At 43.3% G+C, this 20,930-nt stretch overlaps 1 protein-coding gene across 4 annotated transcripts in view; it reads left to right on the forward strand.

The window, feature by feature from the left end:
• The window catches only part of MEGF6 (multiple EGF like domains 6), a 262,583-nt gene that overhangs the window by 165,261 nt on the left and 76,392 nt on the right, over positions 1–20,930 (forward strand). For 3 of the 4 annotated variants that reach the window (XM_029578136.1, XM_029578134.1, XM_029578135.1), the window contains exon 6: positions 19,134–19,256. In XM_029578136.1, coding sequence (XP_029433996.1) covers positions 19,134–19,256 — 123 coding nt within the window. Of the gene's footprint in view, positions 1–6,278; positions 6,561–19,133; positions 19,257–20,930 lie in introns of those variants that run through there. The other variant, XM_029578137.1, reaches the window with a different exon arrangement.

The following is a 20,930-nucleotide window of genomic DNA, read 5'->3' on the forward strand; positions in this document are numbered from 1 at the left end:
TCTTGAGAAGTTATGAGATGGGTGCGCTGTGGGAGATGCGTGCACATCCGCTCGGTGTGCACCAGCCCGACATATTCGTGCATCCCCTAATTTCGGCATGCATCAGGCTTTTAAAATTCACCTTTCAGGGTAATAGAAAAGTTACCCCATTTCCTCATTTCCATTCTTTAGCCAGCAGGCATCCTCTGTGTTTGTCCCATGCCCTTTTGAGTTCCATTATTATTCTCGTCTTCACCACCTCTTCCAGGGGGCATTCCATGCATCCACCACCCTTTCCATGAATAAATATTTCATGAAATTGTTGCTGAAATCGTGCTTCTGGCCAACTCCGGTCCTCAAGAGCCACAAACAGGCTTGGTTTTCAGGATATCCACAACAAATATGCATGAGAGAGATTTGCATGCACTGCTTACATTGTATGCAAATCTGTCTCTTGCATATTTGTTGTGGATATCCTGAAAGCCAGGCCTGTTTGTGGCTCTTGAGGATTGGAGATAGCCACCTGTGGCATATAGTGTTGGGTCGGCCTGTGTGTAATCCTTTATCACAAACGAACAGGCATCTGCCGTACTCTGAAGTGAAAAGGCTGAGAAGGACAGTGAAGGACTTGAGGACCTTGAGTTCAGCGGTAGAGTGGCGTGGTGGAATCCATGAGGGAGAAGGAAATCCGCACTCCTCAGTGTCATGCAACCACAAATTTTACAGCTGAACCCACTGACTGTCTTCTTTTATACAGTTTCCCATGGTTTCTAAACTTTATTTTTATTCTTCTTCTTGTATTATCTACATCAGCATAATACAGTCAAGGACAGCAAATTAAAAAATACTGCAAGTAACAATAGAATACAAAGTAACAAAGTAGCAATAGAATACAAAGTAGCAATGGAATACAAAGTTGAGAATGTGTTCTTTCTCCCCCGATATAATGAGACAATATCCATCAACAGTAAACTTCTCTGACACAAAAGAAAAAGGAAGAAAATAAGTCCATAATTTAGGAGATCTAAAAAAAAAAATAAAAAATACTAACAAATAAAGGAAAGAAAAAAACCCCCCTTTTTGTTTTGTTTTATTTTTTTTGTTTTTAAATTGTGAGGAGGAGTCCAGAGATGTTTTGATTGAGCCTGGGTTGTTGCTGGAGATATTGTCCGTCTGCTTTGGCTGCGTCTGTAGCAGCTGTTCCAGGTGTCCTTTCTCTGAGTTCCTGTAGCCCTTCTTTTAACAAGACTAGCCTTGATTCCAAGCCCACAAGTGACGGGAGGTCAGCTGGGGTCTGTGGTATTGCATGCTGGGCGGAGAGTAGGTGGGCTTCATGCCATTGTTCCATTTCATTTGTAAAGCAAAGATATCAAAGGCCAATTAATGATCACACAACATGATCAACAAAGAAAAAAATGTGGCTCACATAGTTGTCTAATTATTAAACTTGGGAATGAAAACTTATTGGAGGATCATCAGAAAGTAACTGGGGTCGAGGCTGAGCACAGAACCAAATTGTTTGTTCATTGGTTCCAAGTCCAATGAATGCTTAAAATGTTTACATTCAAAGCGTACTGAAGTAATACTAAGGGGTGATTTCCAACTGCTCATTTTGGGATGACGACTGTAGATTTTACATCAGTTTTCAAATAGTTCAGACATTTGCATCTGCTTCTTGTGTGGGCAATTTTTATTTTGTGGAAAATAATACACATAGCGCTGAAAATGCAATCTACTTTCTGTCTCCAACCTTAAGACTCACACTCCCTCCCCCCCCCTCCCCCCAGGAACATTTCTTTTACAGATGGCTGAAAGTATGCTTTTAACCGCATGAGGTAGAGCAATTTTCAGATAGCCGATTTAGATGCATAATTCATGTACATGCATAAATTGGTTCGCAACGTGTCCTCAGAGAGAGTAAAGTTTCGGAGCTATTTGTGCGGGTAAAGTGGCTGCCTGGAAGCTTCCCTTCCTCGGTCCCACTCAAATCTACTTGTGTGTTTTTCCTCCATAGCGTAAAGTCCTTGGATGCCTCGTACCCATGGCAGTGTACCAGTGCTTTCCCTCAGAAATGTAGTGCAACGTCCACGTGTACTTTCCACCAAAGCAGGCAGTTAGGAAATTTCTCCCATAAAGCACCACAGAATAATTGCTAAAGTGTTTCAGAAGGCTCTGTGCAAAAATTAATGAACCAAGGTGCTTCTCCAAAAGAAGATCTGTAGATTGCAGTCCTCTCCTTCCAGGTGGGCTCCAGTGTCACAAAGTGTAGCCTACACAGCATACACAAACTCATGTAAATCATGCATGTTACAGCGACCACTTAGAAAGGAGACCCCGAAGCAGATGATTGTATGAACGCGGTCCTTGAGGCCTGGCGGGTGCCAGATAGTTCACATTGCTGCGATATATGTCTCTTCTATGGGAGAAGTATGGCATTTCATAATTAATCTGCAACACTTTGGGAGTTGTACCTTTGCATTTTATAGTATTACTTCAGTTCATTAAAATATAAAGAAATTGACTGGACTGTGGACTAATGATTAAACAACTGGGTCTGTGCTCAGCCTTGACCCCCTCACTGATTTTATGCCAGCCATCTAATATTTTTTTCAGTCCCAAGTACAATAATTAAACATTTATTATAACCATTTTCTTTCTTTATCAATATCTACTTCATGCATATAAATGCACAACTGCTGACAAGTATTTTGCTTTGAGCTAGCCACAGTGGACTTGTGGAGGTCCATATTCCAAAGCATTTAGCTGGATATCTCAGAAGTTATCCGGCTGAATGAATATTTGGGCACCTATCCTGCTAAATTCTAGCCAGATAATAAGTTAGCCTGCTAGAATTTAGCCAGATAAGTTAGAGGCATTCTGGGGTCATAACTGGGAGGAGTATCCAGCTAACTCTGCTATTCAGAGTTAGCTAAATAACTTAGCGGCCCATAGTTAACTGTAAGATAGTCAGACATATTCAACGATGCGGTGTAAAGACAGCGGGGTATAGTCAGTGATGTGGGAAAGAGAGGGGGGGTATAGTCAGTGATGTGGGAAAGAGAGGGGGGTATAGTCAGTGATGTGGGAAAGAGAGGGGGGTATAGTCAGTGATGTGGGAAAGAGAGGGGGGTATAGTCAGTGATGTGGGAAAGAGAGGGGGTATAGTCAGTGATGTGGGAAAGAGAGGGGGGGTATAGTCAGTGATGTGGGAAAGAGAGGGGGGTATAGTCAGTGATGTGGGAAAGAGAGGGGGGTATAGTCTGTGATGTGGGAAAGACAGCGGGGTATAGTCTGTGATGTGGGAAAGAGAGGGGGGTATAGTCAGTGATGTGGGAAAGAGAGGGGGGTATAGTCAGTGATGTGGGAAAGAGAGGGGGGGTATAGTCAGTGATGTGGAAAGAGAGGGGGTATAGTCAGTGATGTGGGAAAGAGAGGGGGGTATAGTCTGTGATGTGGGAAAGACAGCGGGGTATAGTCTGTGATGTGGGAAAGAGAGGGGGGTATAGTCAGTGATGTGGGAAAGAGAGGGGGGGGTATAGTCGGTGATGTGGGAAAGAGAGGGGGGGTATAGTCGGTGATGTGGGAAAGAGAGGGGGGTATAGTCAGTGATGTGGGAAAGAGAGGGGGGGTATAGTCAGTGATGTGGGAAAGAGAGGGGGGTATAGTCTGTGATGTGGGAAAGACAGCGGGGTATAGTCAGTGATGTGGGAAAGAGAGGGGGGTATAGTCAGTGATGTGGGAAAGAGAGGGGGGTATAGTCAGTGATGTGGGAAAGAGCGGGGGGGTATAGTCAGTGATGTGGGAAAGAGAGGGGGGTATAGTCTGTGATGTGGGAAAGAGAGGGGGGTATAGTCAGTGATGTGGGAAAGAGAGGGGGGGTATAGTCAGTGATGTGGGAAAGAGAGGGGGGTATAGTCAGTGATGTGGGAAAGAGCGGGGGGTATAGTCAGTGATGTGGGAAAGAGAGGGGGGTATAGTCTGTGATGTGGGAAAGAGAGGGGGGTATAGTCAGTGATGTGGGAAAGAGAGGGGGGTATAGTCTGTGATGTGGGAAAGAGAGGGGGGTATAGTCAGTGATGTGGGAAAGAGAGGGGGGTATAGTCTGTGATGTGGGAAAGAGAGGGGGTATAGTCTGTGATGCGGGAAAGAGAGGGGGGTATAGTCGGTGATGTGGGAAAGAGAGGGGGGGTATAGTCTGTGATGTGGGAAAGAGAGGGGGGCATAGTCGGTGATGTGGGAAAGAGGGGGGGGTATAGTCTGTGATGTGGGAAAGAGAGGGGGGTATAGTCAGTGATGTGGGAAAGAGAGGGGGGTATAGTCTGTGATGTGGGAAAGAGAGGGGGTATAGTCTGTGATGTGGGAAAGAGAGGGGGGTATAGTCAGTGATGTGGGAAAGAGAGGGGGGTATAGTCTGTGATGTGAGAAAGAGAGGGGGGCATAGTCGGTGATGTGGGAAAGAGGGGGGGGTATAGTCTGTGATGTGGGAAAGAGAGGGGGTATAGTCTGTGATGTGGGAAAGAGAGGGGGGTATAGTCAGTGATGTGGGAAAGAGAGGGGGTATAGTCTGTGATGTGGGAAAGAGAGGGGGGTATAGTCTGTGATGTGGGAAAGAGAGGGGGGTATAGTCTGTGATGTGGGAAAGACAGCGGGGTATAGTCAGTGATGTGGGAAAGAGAGGGGGGTATAGTCAGTGATGTGGAAAGAGAGGGGGGGTATAGTCAGTGATGTGGGAAAGAGCGGGGGGTATAGTCAGTGATGTGGGAAAGAGAGGGGGGTATAGTCTGTGATGTGGGAAAGAGAGGGGGGTATAGTCAGTGATGTGGGAAAGAGAGGGGGGTATAGTCTGTGATGTGGGAAAGAGAGGGGGGTATAGTCAGTGATGTGGGAAAGAGAGGGGGGTATAGTCTGTGATGTGGGGAAAGAGAGGGGGTATAGTCTGTGATGCGGGAAAGAGAGGGGGGTATAGTCGGTGATGTGGGAAAGAGAGGGGGGTATAGTCTGTGATGTGGGAAAGAGAGGGGGGCATAGTCGGTGATGTGGGAAAGAGGGGGGGGTATAGTCTGTGATGTGGGAAAGAGAGAGGGGGGGTATAGTCAGTGATGTGGGAAAAGAGAGGGGGGTATAGTCTGTGATGTGGGAAAGAGAGGGGGTATAGTCTGTGATGTGGGAAAGAGAGGGGGGTATAGTCAGTGATGTGGGAAAGAGAGGGGGGTATAGTCTGTGATGTGAGAAAGAGAGGGGGGCATAGTCGGTGATGTGGGAAAGAGAGGGGGGTATAGTCTGTGATGCGGGAAAGAGAGGGGGGTATAGTCGGTGATGTGGGAAAGAGGGGGGGGTATAGTCTGTGATGTGGGGAAAGAGAGGGGGGGTATAGTCGGTGATGGATGAAGGGGTGAGGGGATCCCTCTCTTCCCCATCTCTGGGGGTAACCTGCACGGAGCGGCGGTTGCTACCTAAAGCAATTTGCCGGGCAGACTGGAAGGACCATTCCGTCTTTATCTGCCGCCATTCGCTACGTTACTCCCCCCCCCCCCCCCCCCCCCCCCCCCGTGCCCTGGACTGACGCTGTTCCCGTCTTAGCTGTGCAGAGCGTTTCGGCAGCGATGATAAAGATTTGCTTTCCCTGCCGTCCCTTGGAATGTGTTCTCCGTACTGCGATCCCATCCAGTCTCTGCCACATTTTTGTCGTAGCTGAAAGTCGGGGCCAAGAAACCACGCTGATAGATGAGTTCTCGCTGAGATTGCACTTTGACTTAAATTTAGCTTTGTGGTAGATTGAATATATCGTGGCTTTGCAATACTTCATCTTTCTTTCTGTGTTAACTGAGCTCTTGAAAAAAAAATAAAACTCTACAGTCTAAGGCCCGTCCAATACTGTTTCAGCTCCTAAGGATACGGCTTCCTATTTGTATCCCAGCTGCTCTTTCCAAAATGTGGAATTGATTTAAAGGGTTTTTCCCTCCCACCTCTGTGCTTTTTTTTTTAACTTCATTTCTTTGTTAACACAGCCAATTATAGAAATCCAGCTTGGCTGCAGCTTGGTGCCCCGAGGCTGTCGGTAAGGAATTTGTCTTTCGGTTCTTTTCCGTTGGTGTTTTTTAAGGAATGTGATGTCACACACAACTTTTCTTTGGCAGTGGGAGATGTTTAGAAAAGAGAGTGAGTGGGTGGGAAGGGGAAGAGTGTCTCTGGGCTCGGCCTTTACCTGCAGGGGGTGGGCCGAAAACTGAGAACATAAAGGGGAGGGCGAGAAAGAGCGCAGAAGAAATCTCTGCTTTTCTGCTCCATGTGCTGGAGGGGAGCAGGGGCTGGTACTGCTCTGCGGCACTGTGTGCACTTATTGTAGTCTTCTCAAAACCAGCTCTTGGCATTCGGCTGGAAGAGCGGTTTCTCACTGCTGCTGGGTTTTTTGTTTTTTTTTTTTACAATGGGATTCATGAAATGTTCCCTGCTAGCGCTGTGCTACGTCGGAGTAATTTTTGGCGTCGCGAGCGGCTCCGGCTCACGCTACCGCCACCCCTGGAGAAACTGCTACCCCTGTCACTTTGGGCGCGCGGTTGGCCACTCGGACGCCAGGACAGGTACGGGTACACGTAAGTCTGTTTCGTGCACGGGAATTCAGCAGGTGAAAATCTGTCACTGTTAATAGCCAAAGGTGGATTTGTCTAGAGGCTGGGAGCTGATGTACCTGCAGCATGATAAGATGCTTGAAGAACTGTGCAAATGCTTGTTCATCCACAAGTCAGTGGAGAATGACCGGCAGCATCTTATCAATCGTTATTGCCGCTTGCAAAACTGATTAACCATGTTTAATTATTCTAATGGGGAAATGTAAGAGTGTTCAACTTTTCCTGATATGAAAATATGACAGTAATATGACAAATATTTTACAGAGTTTTCATAGGTAGTGAGAACACTTCCTTGGTAAAGAAGAGCCAGGAACGGGGCATTATCTGTCCGGGGGAGGGTTTGATTGGAAAAAGAATGCAAAACATGTTCTCCTCCCCCCTGTTCTTCTGCCTATAATTGGTTGAGGCCACCCATCTATGGTCTTGATAGACTCTCAAGCACCTTCAAAATGGGCCCGGTCGCTTGCCAAGCCAGCGTGTTTCGGATGGGCCCGCCTGTCCCCCAGCCCCCTCCACCTGTGCATGTGATGTGCCCTGCTTTCTGCTACCTCCACAATCTCTCTGCGCTGGACGGCCTATTCCGAGCTTGGCTGTGCTCTCTTCTTTGTGCAAGATACATCCATACTCATGGGACCCTCTTGGGGACGGGATTTTCAAAGGGATAGAGGTGGGGGAGGACTGAACATGGCTCTCTGTGCGTCTGTGCCAGAGAATGACTTTCACTGTTGATACCAAATACTGGTGGAGAATGAGGACTATGGGGCCCATTTCACACTTCCCACCACAAATCCTGACAAACTCATTCGTGTCCGCAGGTACAGTATAGTTTTATGGTAATATAATTGGTCACAATATTTGATCATTTAAATTTTGTTATATGTATAATGTAAACCGATACGATGGCCATGCTAAATACCGGTATAGAAATGTTTAATAAATGAAATGAAATCATTGCATAGTAACACAACTCTTGTACATGCAGCTTTTAGATGACAATGTCAGAAGCAAAGGATATGAAGAAATAAAAGTCAGCAAAACAGTTTCAGGTGATACCTGTCATTGGACTATCTTAATACACTTCTTGAATGGCTTTCAGAAGCTGCCTGCCCTTCATCGGGTCAAAGCAAAATGAGTGGAGTCTCGAAGTATAAAGTTGCTGTGTTGGCAGCAACGTGTTTGGAAAGTGTATTAGTCACTTAAATACTTTTATGCCTTGATCGTGCCAGATCCTGCATTGGATTTCAGAACTCTTCATGCGTGCGTTTAATCCAGCATTAGCTACCCCTTAAATTTACAAATGAGCATACAAATCTTATGCATATTTATTGTGGGAATCTGGTGTTGGCCAAATTGTGTGTTCTCTGCCACACAGGAAAGCATGTGGAGAAACAGTGGCATTGTTACAGGACATACTGGGGGAAATTTTTAAATGGCCCGGGTCGTTTGCAGGTCAAGCAAGACCTTGTGTCTGTGGACTTTGCACTTACCTTACTACTGGCGCTAAAGCCCATCCAAGTAATTGACTCTCAAGGATTTGAGAATGAAACCCTTCCACACACTCCCCAGCCCCTTCCACCTGAAGGTAGAAGTAAAGGTGCTGGGAATGTGTGCCCAGATTTCTACTCGCTGGGGAGGGACAAGGGGCAACGGCAGTTTTCATCTGCAGGGATTTACCTGGTAACTGCAGTTGTACTTTGTGTTAGCTCTTTGCATTCGTCTACGACCCAACTACAGATCACCTTTACCCATTCCCTCAAACACTACTCTTCCTGGAGACCTAGCAGAAAGCAAGCTATTTATCTTGGTTTTCCAGTCAACAAATCTAAAATACAATGTTTCCTGTATTCTGGTTCCAAATGATCATTTCCCATCTTGTCCAGATACAACTTGCTCTTTCTTCTGCTGCCATTTCATGGCTTCCCCGTTGTTGTTTCTTCATTTTCTAAGAAAGGATGAGCTTTCTTGTCACTATCGTAGAATAGCCCAGGGGGGGAGAAGAAAGCGGTAACTTCCAGAAAACACGTGGCATGACCAAGGTCGTCCCTCAAACAACGATCGTTTAAAACTGCGATGTGCAAGAGCTGAGCGAGCATCGATGATGGACTGTGTTTGTTGGAACGTTCCCAAGAAACTGATACCTGGGTTTCTCAAGGTGCACTACTATTTTCAAGGGATGCTGTTATTCCTCCCCAACCCCCCCCCCCCCCCCAAATAAGTGCATGGAAGAGAAAAGGTCCCCTCCTATCTTCGGTACCTTTCATTCTGTCCTCAGTGTCTATTTTTCCAGCTTATTTTTTAGGTAATTAGAAACCCTTTGTTTAAAAAATAATTTTCACTTTTGGTATCTAACTTTGAGGTTGAAACGGTTCACTCGAGCATGGCTCCTGGAAGCACTGCAAGACACAATGAATGCAGGTGTGATGGGCCAAGACCGACCAGAAATCAATACCTGGCTACTCTACGTACCCCTTCCCCCAGACTCACTAACCTTGCAACCACAAAAGCTCGTGCGTTTCCCATAGCCGGACCTGCTCTATGGAACACCATGCCAGTAGATCTACGCCAGGAACTCTGCCCAAAGAAATCTAAGCAGAAACTAAAGACTTGGCTGTTCAAACAGGCATTCACCTAAACCCCCTGCCTTTCCTTTTAAATGTTTCACCCTTTTTCCCCTTGGCTATGCCAGGCTCTCAGCATTCTTATGAACACTATTCTCATCTTATGTAAAGTGTACACATTTCCTGTTTACTCTGTACTTAGCCTGTATATAACCTGAATACCTTTTTTCTCTGTATATAATTTGCACAGCATCCCATTCTACATTGTATGTACTTTGTACATTATCCATTCTCGCCTCATACAGGCCCTTCTTCTAATTTTAGTTCTATGTTGTACTAATTATCCAGTTTCTAATTTATCCTAATCTATGCAGTTCACTGTAAAAGCGCTTTAAGCTTAGTTTATGTTTAATGTAAACCGATGTGATATTCCCAATGAATGTCGGTATATAGAAATCGTTATAAATAAATAAATGGGCAGGGTGGTGGTAAGTCCTCACAACCTCAAGTGGATGCAAGCACAGGATATGAGACCCCACACTCATACTCATACTCTCTCATACTTATACTCTCTCTCTCTCTCTCTCTCATACTCGCTCTCTCACACACACACCCTCATCAGCAATCAGAGGCCCATGAGTCAGCTGCTCCTGAGAAAAGATGGAGCATCTCAAGAGGGAGGATGCTCTTACCACTTCACCTCCCACCTGAGTAGGGGGACTAACCAAAGTGGACAAGTCTTGATTTGTTGTCATCGGGATAATGGATAGTTTGAAGTCTCTTAACCTGGGTAGCTTGAATGGTTCTTGATAGTTCACCACCAAATCTGCTTTCATATGTACTCTGGGAATGACAAACTCACCTCTGGCCAAGCAGCACAGTGTGATAGGAGCCCTCTCCTTTTATCTTTCAATGGGTAAAGTTCACTGAAGATGCCCCCGAGAAGACCTCTGTTTTATTTCTTTCTGGAGCACGTTTTCGGCAGTAGCGTGTTTCAGATGTTGTTTATAAATCCATTGAGCTAAGTGCCTTAACACTTGCTGTGTCGAGGAGCAGATGTGATGAATTTACTTATGAAATGTGGGAAGATGTTGAGCATTTTTCCACAACAGTCCCACATTTTTCTCTCTCTGTGTGTGTACTCTCTCACACGAGCACACACCACATGTGGTGTGTGGTTCTGGCTCATTCTTTAACAGGGTTCTTATCCATTGGTGGGGAGGAGTTTAATCTCCAGGGCTCAACGGTAGGGGAGCAACACAAGTCAAGTCCTGGTTTCTCTCAGATAAAACGCCACACATGGGCTTGATGATCTTCCTACGTAGTGGTTAGTATTTACCAGCAGAATAAATTGTGTATATACATTCAGCATATCCTGTTTAAACTGGAATACCTCATCTCTTCCTTCTCCTTGGGTTATAAAAACAGCTTCTCCTCACAGATTCAATTTAGATTGAGTAATTTAGGCTCTGTAAAGTCATAGGGAAAGCATTTTACTCGCCCTTCCTACGGCTTGTTGCATGAGGCTGATTCACTGCACGCTGGTAGACTAGCCAAAGCCATCTAGTATGTAGGATGCCCAGTGGCGGAAGAGCCCCGACTCTTGGCCATTCTCCCCATCAGAGAGCTTTCAGCTCTCTCCCCGTCCTCTCCTAGAAAGAGCTCTCTTCTCTTGAATCCTAGAGAAGACCTGGAAGCTTCCCACACGCGTCCTTGTATGCCCTTTGCTGCCCCTCCCCAGTGGGGCGTATCAGTCAGAATGTGCCACTCTCCTGATTTAACTAAACATTTTTCTCATCAATTAAGGAGAAAAGCCTTAGAAAAGGTGACCCTTTTATATTAAAGAACATACAAGCAAAGGGCCCTTACATATGTATGTATAAATCTACATGCATATATTTGTAAACGTTTATCAGTTTTTATGTATTATATACACCCTGTGGCAAATGCTCTTAGAAACCATGTTTACATGGAATACTCTCACAGTACTACATACACTGTGTAGTTATGAGGGCTCTCAGCAGGGTCTTTGTTCAGCAGTGAGCCTCAGGTGAGAGCATTTTCTCTTGCCAGAGATGTAAAGGGTTATTTTTATCATTATATGCCCAATGGCTGCATTTCAGTGTTACCCCCTTTTCACTCGGCTTCTCTAAGAACAAGCAGTGCAACAGGAACCTATCGACCATTACATGAATGCACTGAGGAATCTGGGTAAATCTTTTTTGGCAATCTGAGAAACTCATTAAAATCTCGCCCTCTGTTAGAGCTGGCTCACTACTATCCAGCTAAGTCCCATACTTGGCCAGAGCAAAACCCAGGACACATACGACATGCATGTTTTAGGAATGTGCTGTAGGGTGCTCCAGATAGCATTTTGCAGGAGTGTGTTCCACCCTCAAGTCTGATATAAAATTCAGTTATCCCCCTTCCATTTGCCAACTGAAATGTTTTCATTCCTTCCCTGCCCTGGGATGACTGATGGAACAGCTGGAACCATGCAATAGAATTTGCTAAAATTCACCGTCTTCTCTAAAGCTCTTCCTTACAAATGCAAACTGTCTAATGCCTAGAAGATGGCAGTAAGAGCTGTCTCTAAAACTAGTGCAAAACGCTACTTTGAAAAGATCCTTTTGACTTTCTTCGCAATGAAATTATTTAGCATAAAATGTTGCAGTTTTCTATTGTTTTGCTACCTAGAGAAAACGAGGAAAGTATCCTGAGCTATAATAGCACTCAACAATGAGAAAGAAGCCTGTCTTTCTGAAGACGATTAGGCTCAATGGACCTTTGGCTTGCTTTCAGCCGAATTGACTCTAACTTTGCACTTCTAGTGAAACAGACCAAAAGCAGTTTTGTTTCGAGGCAACCGTGCTGCTGAATTTATTTTAAAAGTAGCTTCTGATAAGTTTTATAGAAGTTTCCTTTTTCACTGCTTTAGAAATAAGCTGGCGCAGATAAATGATTTTCTTTTATTTAAGGACAAGAAGATGAAATCCAAGCTTTTTAATGAAACATTGCTGGTGAATCTATTGACGTGTGGGGGAATGAGGGTGACTGAGGGGATCACCAGTGTGATGAGGGCAAGTTGGAAGGCTGGCTCGGCACAGCCCAATTTAAAGAAGGTGCCATCTTCAGGTTGGAGGGATGTGCGTTCATTTCAAAGGAGAATGCAGTTTTCAGAAGAAAAATAGGTTTATCTGAAAATGTTTAGATATTTTCGATCTATTACTGAAAACCAAAAAAAGGGGGGCCTGTTACTGGTTAACATAACCAGCGCCTTCCCGGATGTCTCCACCCCTCACCCCTGCAGATTCACCAGGACTGGGTCCAGTTTGCCTCCTGCTTACTTCATCCATAGGGTCATTGGCTGGATAAAGGGGCATGAGCAATCCCCAGTCAGTGGGATAATGGGGTGCATCAGAAGAGTAACTAGCAGAAAAATGTCATGGCAAGCATCTCTGGGAAATACGTCATTTGGAGCAGTCTATAGTTTTGGAGGCTGATTCTTCAGAAGGACGTAAACCAAATACAGTAGGCTCCTGCAATAGTGAGATAAAACTTAAGAACCAATTCAAGTACTTTAAGAATATAAATATGAACGTTTTTTTGGTGGATAAAAAATTCTAGAATGACTCCTTATAACTGGAGACTACAGGGAGTTGGGCTTTGTTATAACCCAATTAAGTATTTCTTCACCGACTAAGCTACTGATGTATGAAACAGGTTCCTAGTGGATAAAATAGAATTTAAGAAGTGATGAAAGTGGTACAGAATACTGTAATACTGACCAGACTGGATGTCCTGGGTACTATTTATGTTTTTTTAAGTTTCTGTGAAACAGGCTTCAATAATGCATGGAAGAACGAAGAAACGTTGCTTCCCCCTCACCCTATCACTATCATAACATGGGAAGAGATGTGTTATAAGTCAGATTCTTAGCCTTAAAAATCATCCACAAAGGGATACAAAATATTTTAAACCATACTGTATTGTTAAAAATGTCTAGACTTCAATGATCTGGTTTGCTTTGTGTGCTGCACATAGTTTCTAATGTATGATAAGATATCCTGTATTTTCTCCTGCACAAGAATGCACTCCTACATCTAAACGGCTGTGAAGTCCTGCTAGTACATGAACTGACCTTTCATGCCTTGATGAAGTATTTCTGATGATTTCGGGTAAAGAGTTCACCCACATATAATAGTTGCTTATAAAATCCATTGTCATGCCGTAGACTAAAAATGACCCAACACTGCATAGGCTGCCAGATCTGATTGAAAGGAGCAGGTTGTGCTGACCATTTAAAATCCTTTTCTGATAGGGTATGTCAAGGTAGTGATGCAAGCTACCAATTAAGATTTTCCAGAGATTGTAAAGGTCATGCAGGTAATTCTACCAAGCCATATCTAAGGAGGTTTAGTTGGGAGAAGACACCTGCTTTATGGAACGGACATGGAAGTTTCTGGAAGGAAGGATATATTATTTTCTGATCTGTGTGGTAAAGTAATCTCTGGCATTGCTACTGTTCTACAGTAACTGGGTTCTTGCCAAGATCTTTACCTAAGTCACATGCATCATGAATTAATGCTATTGTATTGATGCCTGAAGGATTGGGTTTTTATTACAACATACAGAAGCAATGCATTCAACATTTATTACATGACAGAACAAAACCCACAGACACTAAAGTTACATGAAATGTTAAGCTGATCATCTTCTAGAGACTGGGGAATAAACCAATCTTAAATCAGTCCAGCGGTATGTTCCTTTGACAGAATACATGTTAAGGGGTAATTTATAGGGATGTGCATTCGTTTGACATGAATTCGAAAAAAGTAATGAATTAGCCTATTTCGGGTTTGTTTCAAACTAAACAAATTTGGTCCTCAAAAACCCCCCAAAAATTCTAGTTTTCATTTGTTTTTGGCATACTTTGCCGATAACAAATGAAAACTAAAAAAATGTTAGACCCAAAAATGCAAAGCAACCCCCCCCCCCTACACACAAAAAACCCAAAACCAACATTTTTGGCCATGTATATCCCTCGTATAGCTTAGCCAGCAAATATGGACATAATGTACATCAATCGACCAAGCTATGCGCACACCATTATACCTATTTGGCACGCATAGTTTGGCCAAGAGAATGTAGATGCAGAATTTTCTAGCAAATACAGGTGAACATTCATAGAAATACTGCCTAGCCTAGCAATAAATGGGAAAACGCATTTTAAGACGCATTAAAACAATTTTCGTTAGAATTATTTTGCGATAGTTGCCTTCCGTTTTGATGTTTCATGGGTAAAGGTTCACCTGCTGAATAGCTTTTTTTTGCTATTGGATTTAAAACATTTTAAAAATAATTTGATATGCATATTTAATTTGTATTTATTGTGGAGTCAGACCTTGTCTTACCCACACAATCATTTTTTTAAAATTCTCTCATTATTAATACGGAGTATTTTGGATGCACTAGCAATGGATTCATCAGTAGCAAGACTGGGTCAGTACCATACTTTAGCAGCTGTTAGGACACATCACCTTACTAACAACTTCAGGATAGTCATTAGATTCCAGGGTGATTTCAACGGCTGTAGCTCTCGGGCAGCCACTTTCTTTCCAATGCCGTCTTAGTGTTACCTTGAGTAAAATCCACCAACAAATGGGGCTAGAGTGCTGACCAATGACTTGTCTTCCCTAGGCTGTGTTCTGGCACAGATGGTTTCCATTAAGACATTTTTCTTGCAGATTTCTGATTTAAGTCCTGTTTAACTTGAGCTGGCAGTTTAACCATGATGCTCAGGTTAATAGTAGGGGCCTGGAAATACATCAGTTCCGATCTGTCCTTCAACCTATATCTCATTTCTTTTTACATAAATAATAATCATTGCCATCTCCTAACAATAACTCATTCCGGTTATTTATCTGCGGGGAGAAGATTACAGTGAAGCTTATAGTATCAGTGGCCCAGTCCACAAAGGCTCTTCTCCCATTAGAACATAAGAACATGCAATACTGGGTCAGACCTAGGGTCCATCAAGCCCAGCATTCTGTCTTCAACAGTGGTCAATCCAGGCTACAAGTACCTGGCAAGTACCCAAAAATTAAGTATTTCCCATGCTACTGATGCCAGTAATAACAGTGGCTATTTTCTAAGTGAACTTGATTAATAGCAGATAATGGACTTCTCCAAGAACTTGTCCAAACCTTTTTTTAAACCTAGCTGCACTAACCACATCCCCTGGCAACAAATTCCAGAGTTTAATTGTGCATTGAGTGAGAGAGAACTTTCTCCGATTAGTTTTAAATGTGCTACATGCTAACTTCATGGATTGCCCCCTAGTCCTTCTATTATCTGAAAGAGTAAATAACCGATTCACATCTACCAGTTCTAGACCTCTCATGATTTTAAATACCTCTATCATATCCCCTCTCAGCCGTCTCTTCTCTCTGTTCTGTTTTTGGGGTGGGGGGGGGGGGGAGGAGAGTGGAAGGTTACTGAATCGGGCCTTTAATTTCCATGCTAACTTTGTATTTTTTTTTTTTTTAAATGGTTTTGTAAGCTTTCGTCCTGCCGACTTGCTAATGGATGTGATTTTATTCTCTTTCATTTGAAAAGACTCAGGGAGCAGGGTTGGCCTAGTTTTACAGCAATAGGCTGTGGAAGGGAGAATCCAGGGGTCAAACCCCACTTCTCCAGCTGATAATAATTACCCTGGGTACCCACAGGGCGGTAACTATCAAACCTGCGCGCGTACGCACGTTTGCATGTATCCGTTGGCCCACGCTCAGCCTGGCCGTCTACACACGCACGCCAAATTCTAAATGTCAATACCATTCCCAGTTTTATCAGCTCGAACCCAGTTCAGAGAGGCCCTCCAACCTCCTACTCTGATTTCATAGCTTTCACTCCCCCCAGCTAGCCCCGACCCTTAAAACTCTGCAGATGTTTGAGTTAAAATTTAAAGAAAACTATACGACATCCCTCTCAGAAGTAAAGTTACACGGCAGGGTTGCGTGCCAGCTCGCGTTAATATTTTCACGCTCGTTTTAGGTTCTCAGCCCGCCCCTTTTTTTGAAAAGTTTTGAGATGTGTGTATCTCGGTGGCTTTTAAAATCCGCTCGGCACACGCGAGCCCAACTTCTTCACACATCCTCTTAATTAATGTGCACGTCGGGCTTTTAAAATTCACCTTTATGGGCGTAAGCTCTTTGGAGAAGGGACTTGTCATATTTGCATACTTATCACCATTGTTGTGCACTGTGAACATCCAGTAGACCGATAAACATTTCATTGTAATGATAATCCAATTCTAATGACAGGGGGTGCATCCCTGTTGGTGAGGATGTTACCTGAGAGGCGAGGTTAAGAAGGCAGGTCAAGTCTGCTTTGTGCATTGGCTGGTGGTTGATTTCTGAGGAATCCTCTCAGACAGTAGGACCACAGAGTTTCAGCTTGCACGGATTCTAATTTTTCAGAGCGCGGTTTAAATTCTGATAGAGCGGTGTCCATTGATGTAGCTGCCAGGCCTTTCCCACTAGGGTTAGTTAAAAATTGCTGCTTGGTTAATGCAAATGGCTTGAAGAAGGCAATGTAGATCCTCAAAGAAACATTTTTGTGCTTCACTGAGAGGGTGAAAGTCAGGAGCTGAGCCAATATCCGTATTTTATTATGATGATCAGATGCCAGAGGGGAACCCTTGAGAATGTTAATTTTAGGGATGTACTTTTGTTTTGAAATGACATGAAAATATCAAGCAACGTTTGTTTCATTTTGTGTGCTCAGAATGAAACGCAAAAACCAATGAATTTTAATTACCTTTTTTAATTTTAGTGCATGCTTTATAAGAAAAAATGAAATGAACACTCTGGGGGAAAAAAAATAATGAAGGTTATTTTCCTCTGCACTTGAATTGCAATGCTAAGGTCTTCAGGACTGGAAGGTTAGCTTCTTTCATGTAATTACAGTTCTAGTAACATCTTGACTTATCCACACATGATCACTTGGTTACTTCAGCCGTGCGAGTATATTAGGCACCTGCAGTGGTAACCTAGTCGGATCTTTCAGGTTGTTGCATTGAATGGGGCGAGATGAGTCCAGTAAAATCCAGTTCCCCTCTGCCTCAATTTTGGGATTATACTAATCCAAAAGTCTGTTTCTGTACTTTGAAAAAAAACCAAACCCCTATTTTGATTTTGACTAGGCTAACGAAAGTTATGAAAACTTGCAAATCTTGATGATGCTTCTATGCTGCGATGTCCTATTTTGACTTTTCACCCCATAAACATTAGAAAAAGAGAAACAGGAAAAGATTTTGGCAGGAAAGGACCACTTGGTCCAACCCAGTCTGTCCGTTTGGGGCTCGTGTTGATGGTCTGTTCTCCAGTGAGTGTCCAGAGCTGAGATGATTCTAGAGTGCGGCGTGTTTTGTTTTTTTTTTTAAATAGGTTTTTATCCCAGAAGGAGCTAACAGGTTCAGCTTAAGAGTTTCCTCCCATATTAATAGACTTCTTGGTGAATGCCTATAGCATTCTGCTTTAAGTTTTTTACTTTTTTTTTCCTGTCAAAATGAAAATGGGGAAAACAGTTGAGCTGAAATAAAATGAGAATCATATTCCTAACATATTGTATGGTGGTTGCTGTACTACTGGGACTAATTAACTCTCGTTTGCGATGAGAATATCTGGTACTATATGAATGGCTTTAAGTGAAACTGGTTAGGAATTCCAGGAATACATCTGTGCTCTCTGGCTTAGAGCTTTGTATCTCTATGCCCCTGGGAAAGGTCTTCTCTTTGAGAGCTGGAACAGTAGAGTTGTTATAATATTTTAGTGTAACTGTCCATGGCCCACACGAGAGCACGGTGGGGATTAAGTTTCTGACTCCAAACCTTCTTGCACTTTTGATGCTGGTCTAAATCTTTGGAATGGATGTAAATCTTTTAATAGGAAATTGCTGGTTGGTTGTCATTTGAACTCTGGGTGGTGGCAGGAATGAGGGGGAGCTGGGAGAAGGTCCATAGTATTGGCAAAGCAGAAAGAAAGGTTTCCAAATAGTGAAGTGAAAATGTGATTGCGTGGGGGTGGGGTGGGCCGGGGGTGAGAAGAACCTGCATGTATTCAAGAGTGGTATCAGTATGCGGAGCGTTGATGCTGAATTCCTCGTTTTGTTGACTTTTCAGCACGTCTGTGCGCTTATATTAACTTCAACTGTAAAAAAAAAAAAAAAAAAAAAAAAGAGGTAATGTTATGTCCAGTATGAAAACATTGACCTGTTAAAAGTTTGGAAATTGACCGACTATGAAACCTGACGACTTCTGAGTTCCTGATGTTAGGTTTGCTAATTTACATCATTATTGAGCCAGTCCTGGTGGGATCCCCATTGCATCTCTGAACTTGTACTACCAGTTTTTCTAAGACCAGCAGGAGCTACAGGTTCATGGCTATAACAGAGTAAAACCTAGACTTGGATGAGTCTGTCCAGACAACATGTTAACTCTTTCTGATGTACAGTGATGATTAAACTATAAAATCTGATTAGTCAGAGAAGAAAAGATAGTTCAAATGTCCAAAGATGAAGTCGGTGGTTACTAATAAGAATGCTTTAGCATCACAGTAATGTAATTTATTGCACCTTCTTGATTTCAATTATTTATATTCCACCTCCCCAGCCTTTGGAAGGTTTTCCAAAGTGGTGTACGACAATAATAAAACAATATCACAATAAAAAATATGTTAAACCGTTACAGTATCCTAACTACAACCTAATGCCTTAACAGATACAAACTAAAAGACAGGTGAAACTTTATCAACTTTTGTGGTCATATTTTGCTAGTTTGCTGGAAAAAGAATAATTAACGGTTCTTCAGTTAAGTACTGCATTTTATGCCTCAGCTTTCAGCGTTCAGCTGCTTTTATACCCACTTGCTGAAGTTTCCTATGTTTTCTCTTTCCGTCTTTTCCCCCAGATGTTGACGAATGCCAGGTTCATAATGGGGGCTGCCAGCAAAGATGTGTGAACACTCAGGGGTCTTATTACTGTGAGTGCAAACCAGGCTTCCGACTGCATACAGATGGTAGGACCTGCATTGGTAAGTGCAGTCTAGACTTTCTTGGGTATCTGGCTTGGATACAATCTCTTGTGTCTACATCACAGATTCAGAGTTAGTGCGACTCTATCAGCATGCTAAGCAGGTGCAAGATATCTGCACCTTATGAGAATGGTCTGATCTGTGTCATAACCTTGTAAAATAACCTTGACCAGTCAAATCACCTGCTTCCCCTGCCAGACCTCAGATCAGATTATGGTTCAGATTTTCTTCCAACCCTTGGTTTGAAAGTCATTGCTCTTAACCTTCAGTAGATGGAGTGCACCAGTAAACTTCTGGAAGTCCCAGTGCTACCCGTTGACTTGCATATCACTGGAAGGGCGCCTTGTGAGCTGGTTTTGCCAGTTGTGGCACCACAGTTCCCATACCAGAACCATCACTTCTCTACCTACAGCCTTCCTCACACACACTCCCTATGTGGCTACCTGAAGGCTTTCCAGCAACTTTCTTCCCTCCCCCATATGAATCTCCTGCTGAGTGCTCCATGGATTGGATGAGCAGATTGCTTTACTGCTTCACCAATTGCATTTGATACTCTGTACCAAACACAAGAGTCAATAAATGTGCAAAGCATTCTCCAATCGGTGTGCTCATAAAACATCCCCTCCCCGTATTGCTGCGTTACGGTCATGGTGTATGGCCACTGGTGGTAGACTTACGCCTACCGAACGACCTGTAAGGTGAGCGCAATAAGCAGGGGTCCCTAAGATGAAGGGGTGAGCTCCGGGCTTTCCAGGTGGTTTCTGGTTGATTGCGGCTTGGAATGTATTTTGGCAGGACAGAAAGCCAGTTGTACAAAGCTCTGCTTGGTCTGTAAAAGAAAAACAAGGCTTGAAAACCTGTTTTGGCATTGTGCACTCTCTCTGACGTTTCAGGACAAAACAGGAGTAATTTGCAATGTTTCTGGGCTTCTGGAAGGGAAATGTAATCCGCAGAAAACTTCCTCGCAAACAATGGAGGAGTTTTGCACAAGGGTATCAAATTCAAGATTTGAGCAAAAGGTCCCACACTGCTGGCAGTATTTACTTGTCCTTTTTTTTTTTTTTTGTGGGATCTTTTGCCTTCCAGAAGTTGTATTACCAAAAAAAAAATTTCCTTGGATAATTGTGCACTAATTCAAAAGTGTGCAAGAAAACTGCCTTATAGGTTTTTGTCACTTTAAGTTTTGCCCTAATTTCACTTAGTTCCTAAACTGATCATATGTGGAGGGGTAAAAAAACACATTTTGGTTACAGCATAAAAATTGGCCAGCGGGGAGAGAGGCAAGGAACGCAGCAAGTCTGCTTGGAGAGCCAAAATATATAATGAGAAAAGCATTGAACATGTACTTCTGTGCTGCTTATGGCTTACATGTGTTTCTTGTTTTCCGTCAAGTAGGTGGCTTTTAGGCATAAACCTGGACTTTTAAGTTGGGTGATATCACATTCGATTTATTTATTAAATGATAGAAAGGAACAGGAATAGCCATTTTTTATTCCAGTGCAGACTTTTAAATGACGTGAATTGAAAACACCAATGACATTTTGTCTCGTTTCCCATCCGAACAGCACCAAAAACCCCAAAAAACTTTCACGTCTGCATTTTATCGTGAGCTAAAACAGTTTTAATGCATGCGAAACAGCTTCAGTGTGTATCAAATGGCATGCTAAAATACAG

This window comes from Rhinatrema bivittatum, chromosome 15 (genome assembly GCF_901001135.1).
Source record: "Rhinatrema bivittatum chromosome 15, aRhiBiv1.1, whole genome shotgun sequence".
Lineage (NCBI taxonomy): Eukaryota > Metazoa > Chordata > Amphibia > Gymnophiona > Rhinatrematidae > Rhinatrema > Rhinatrema bivittatum.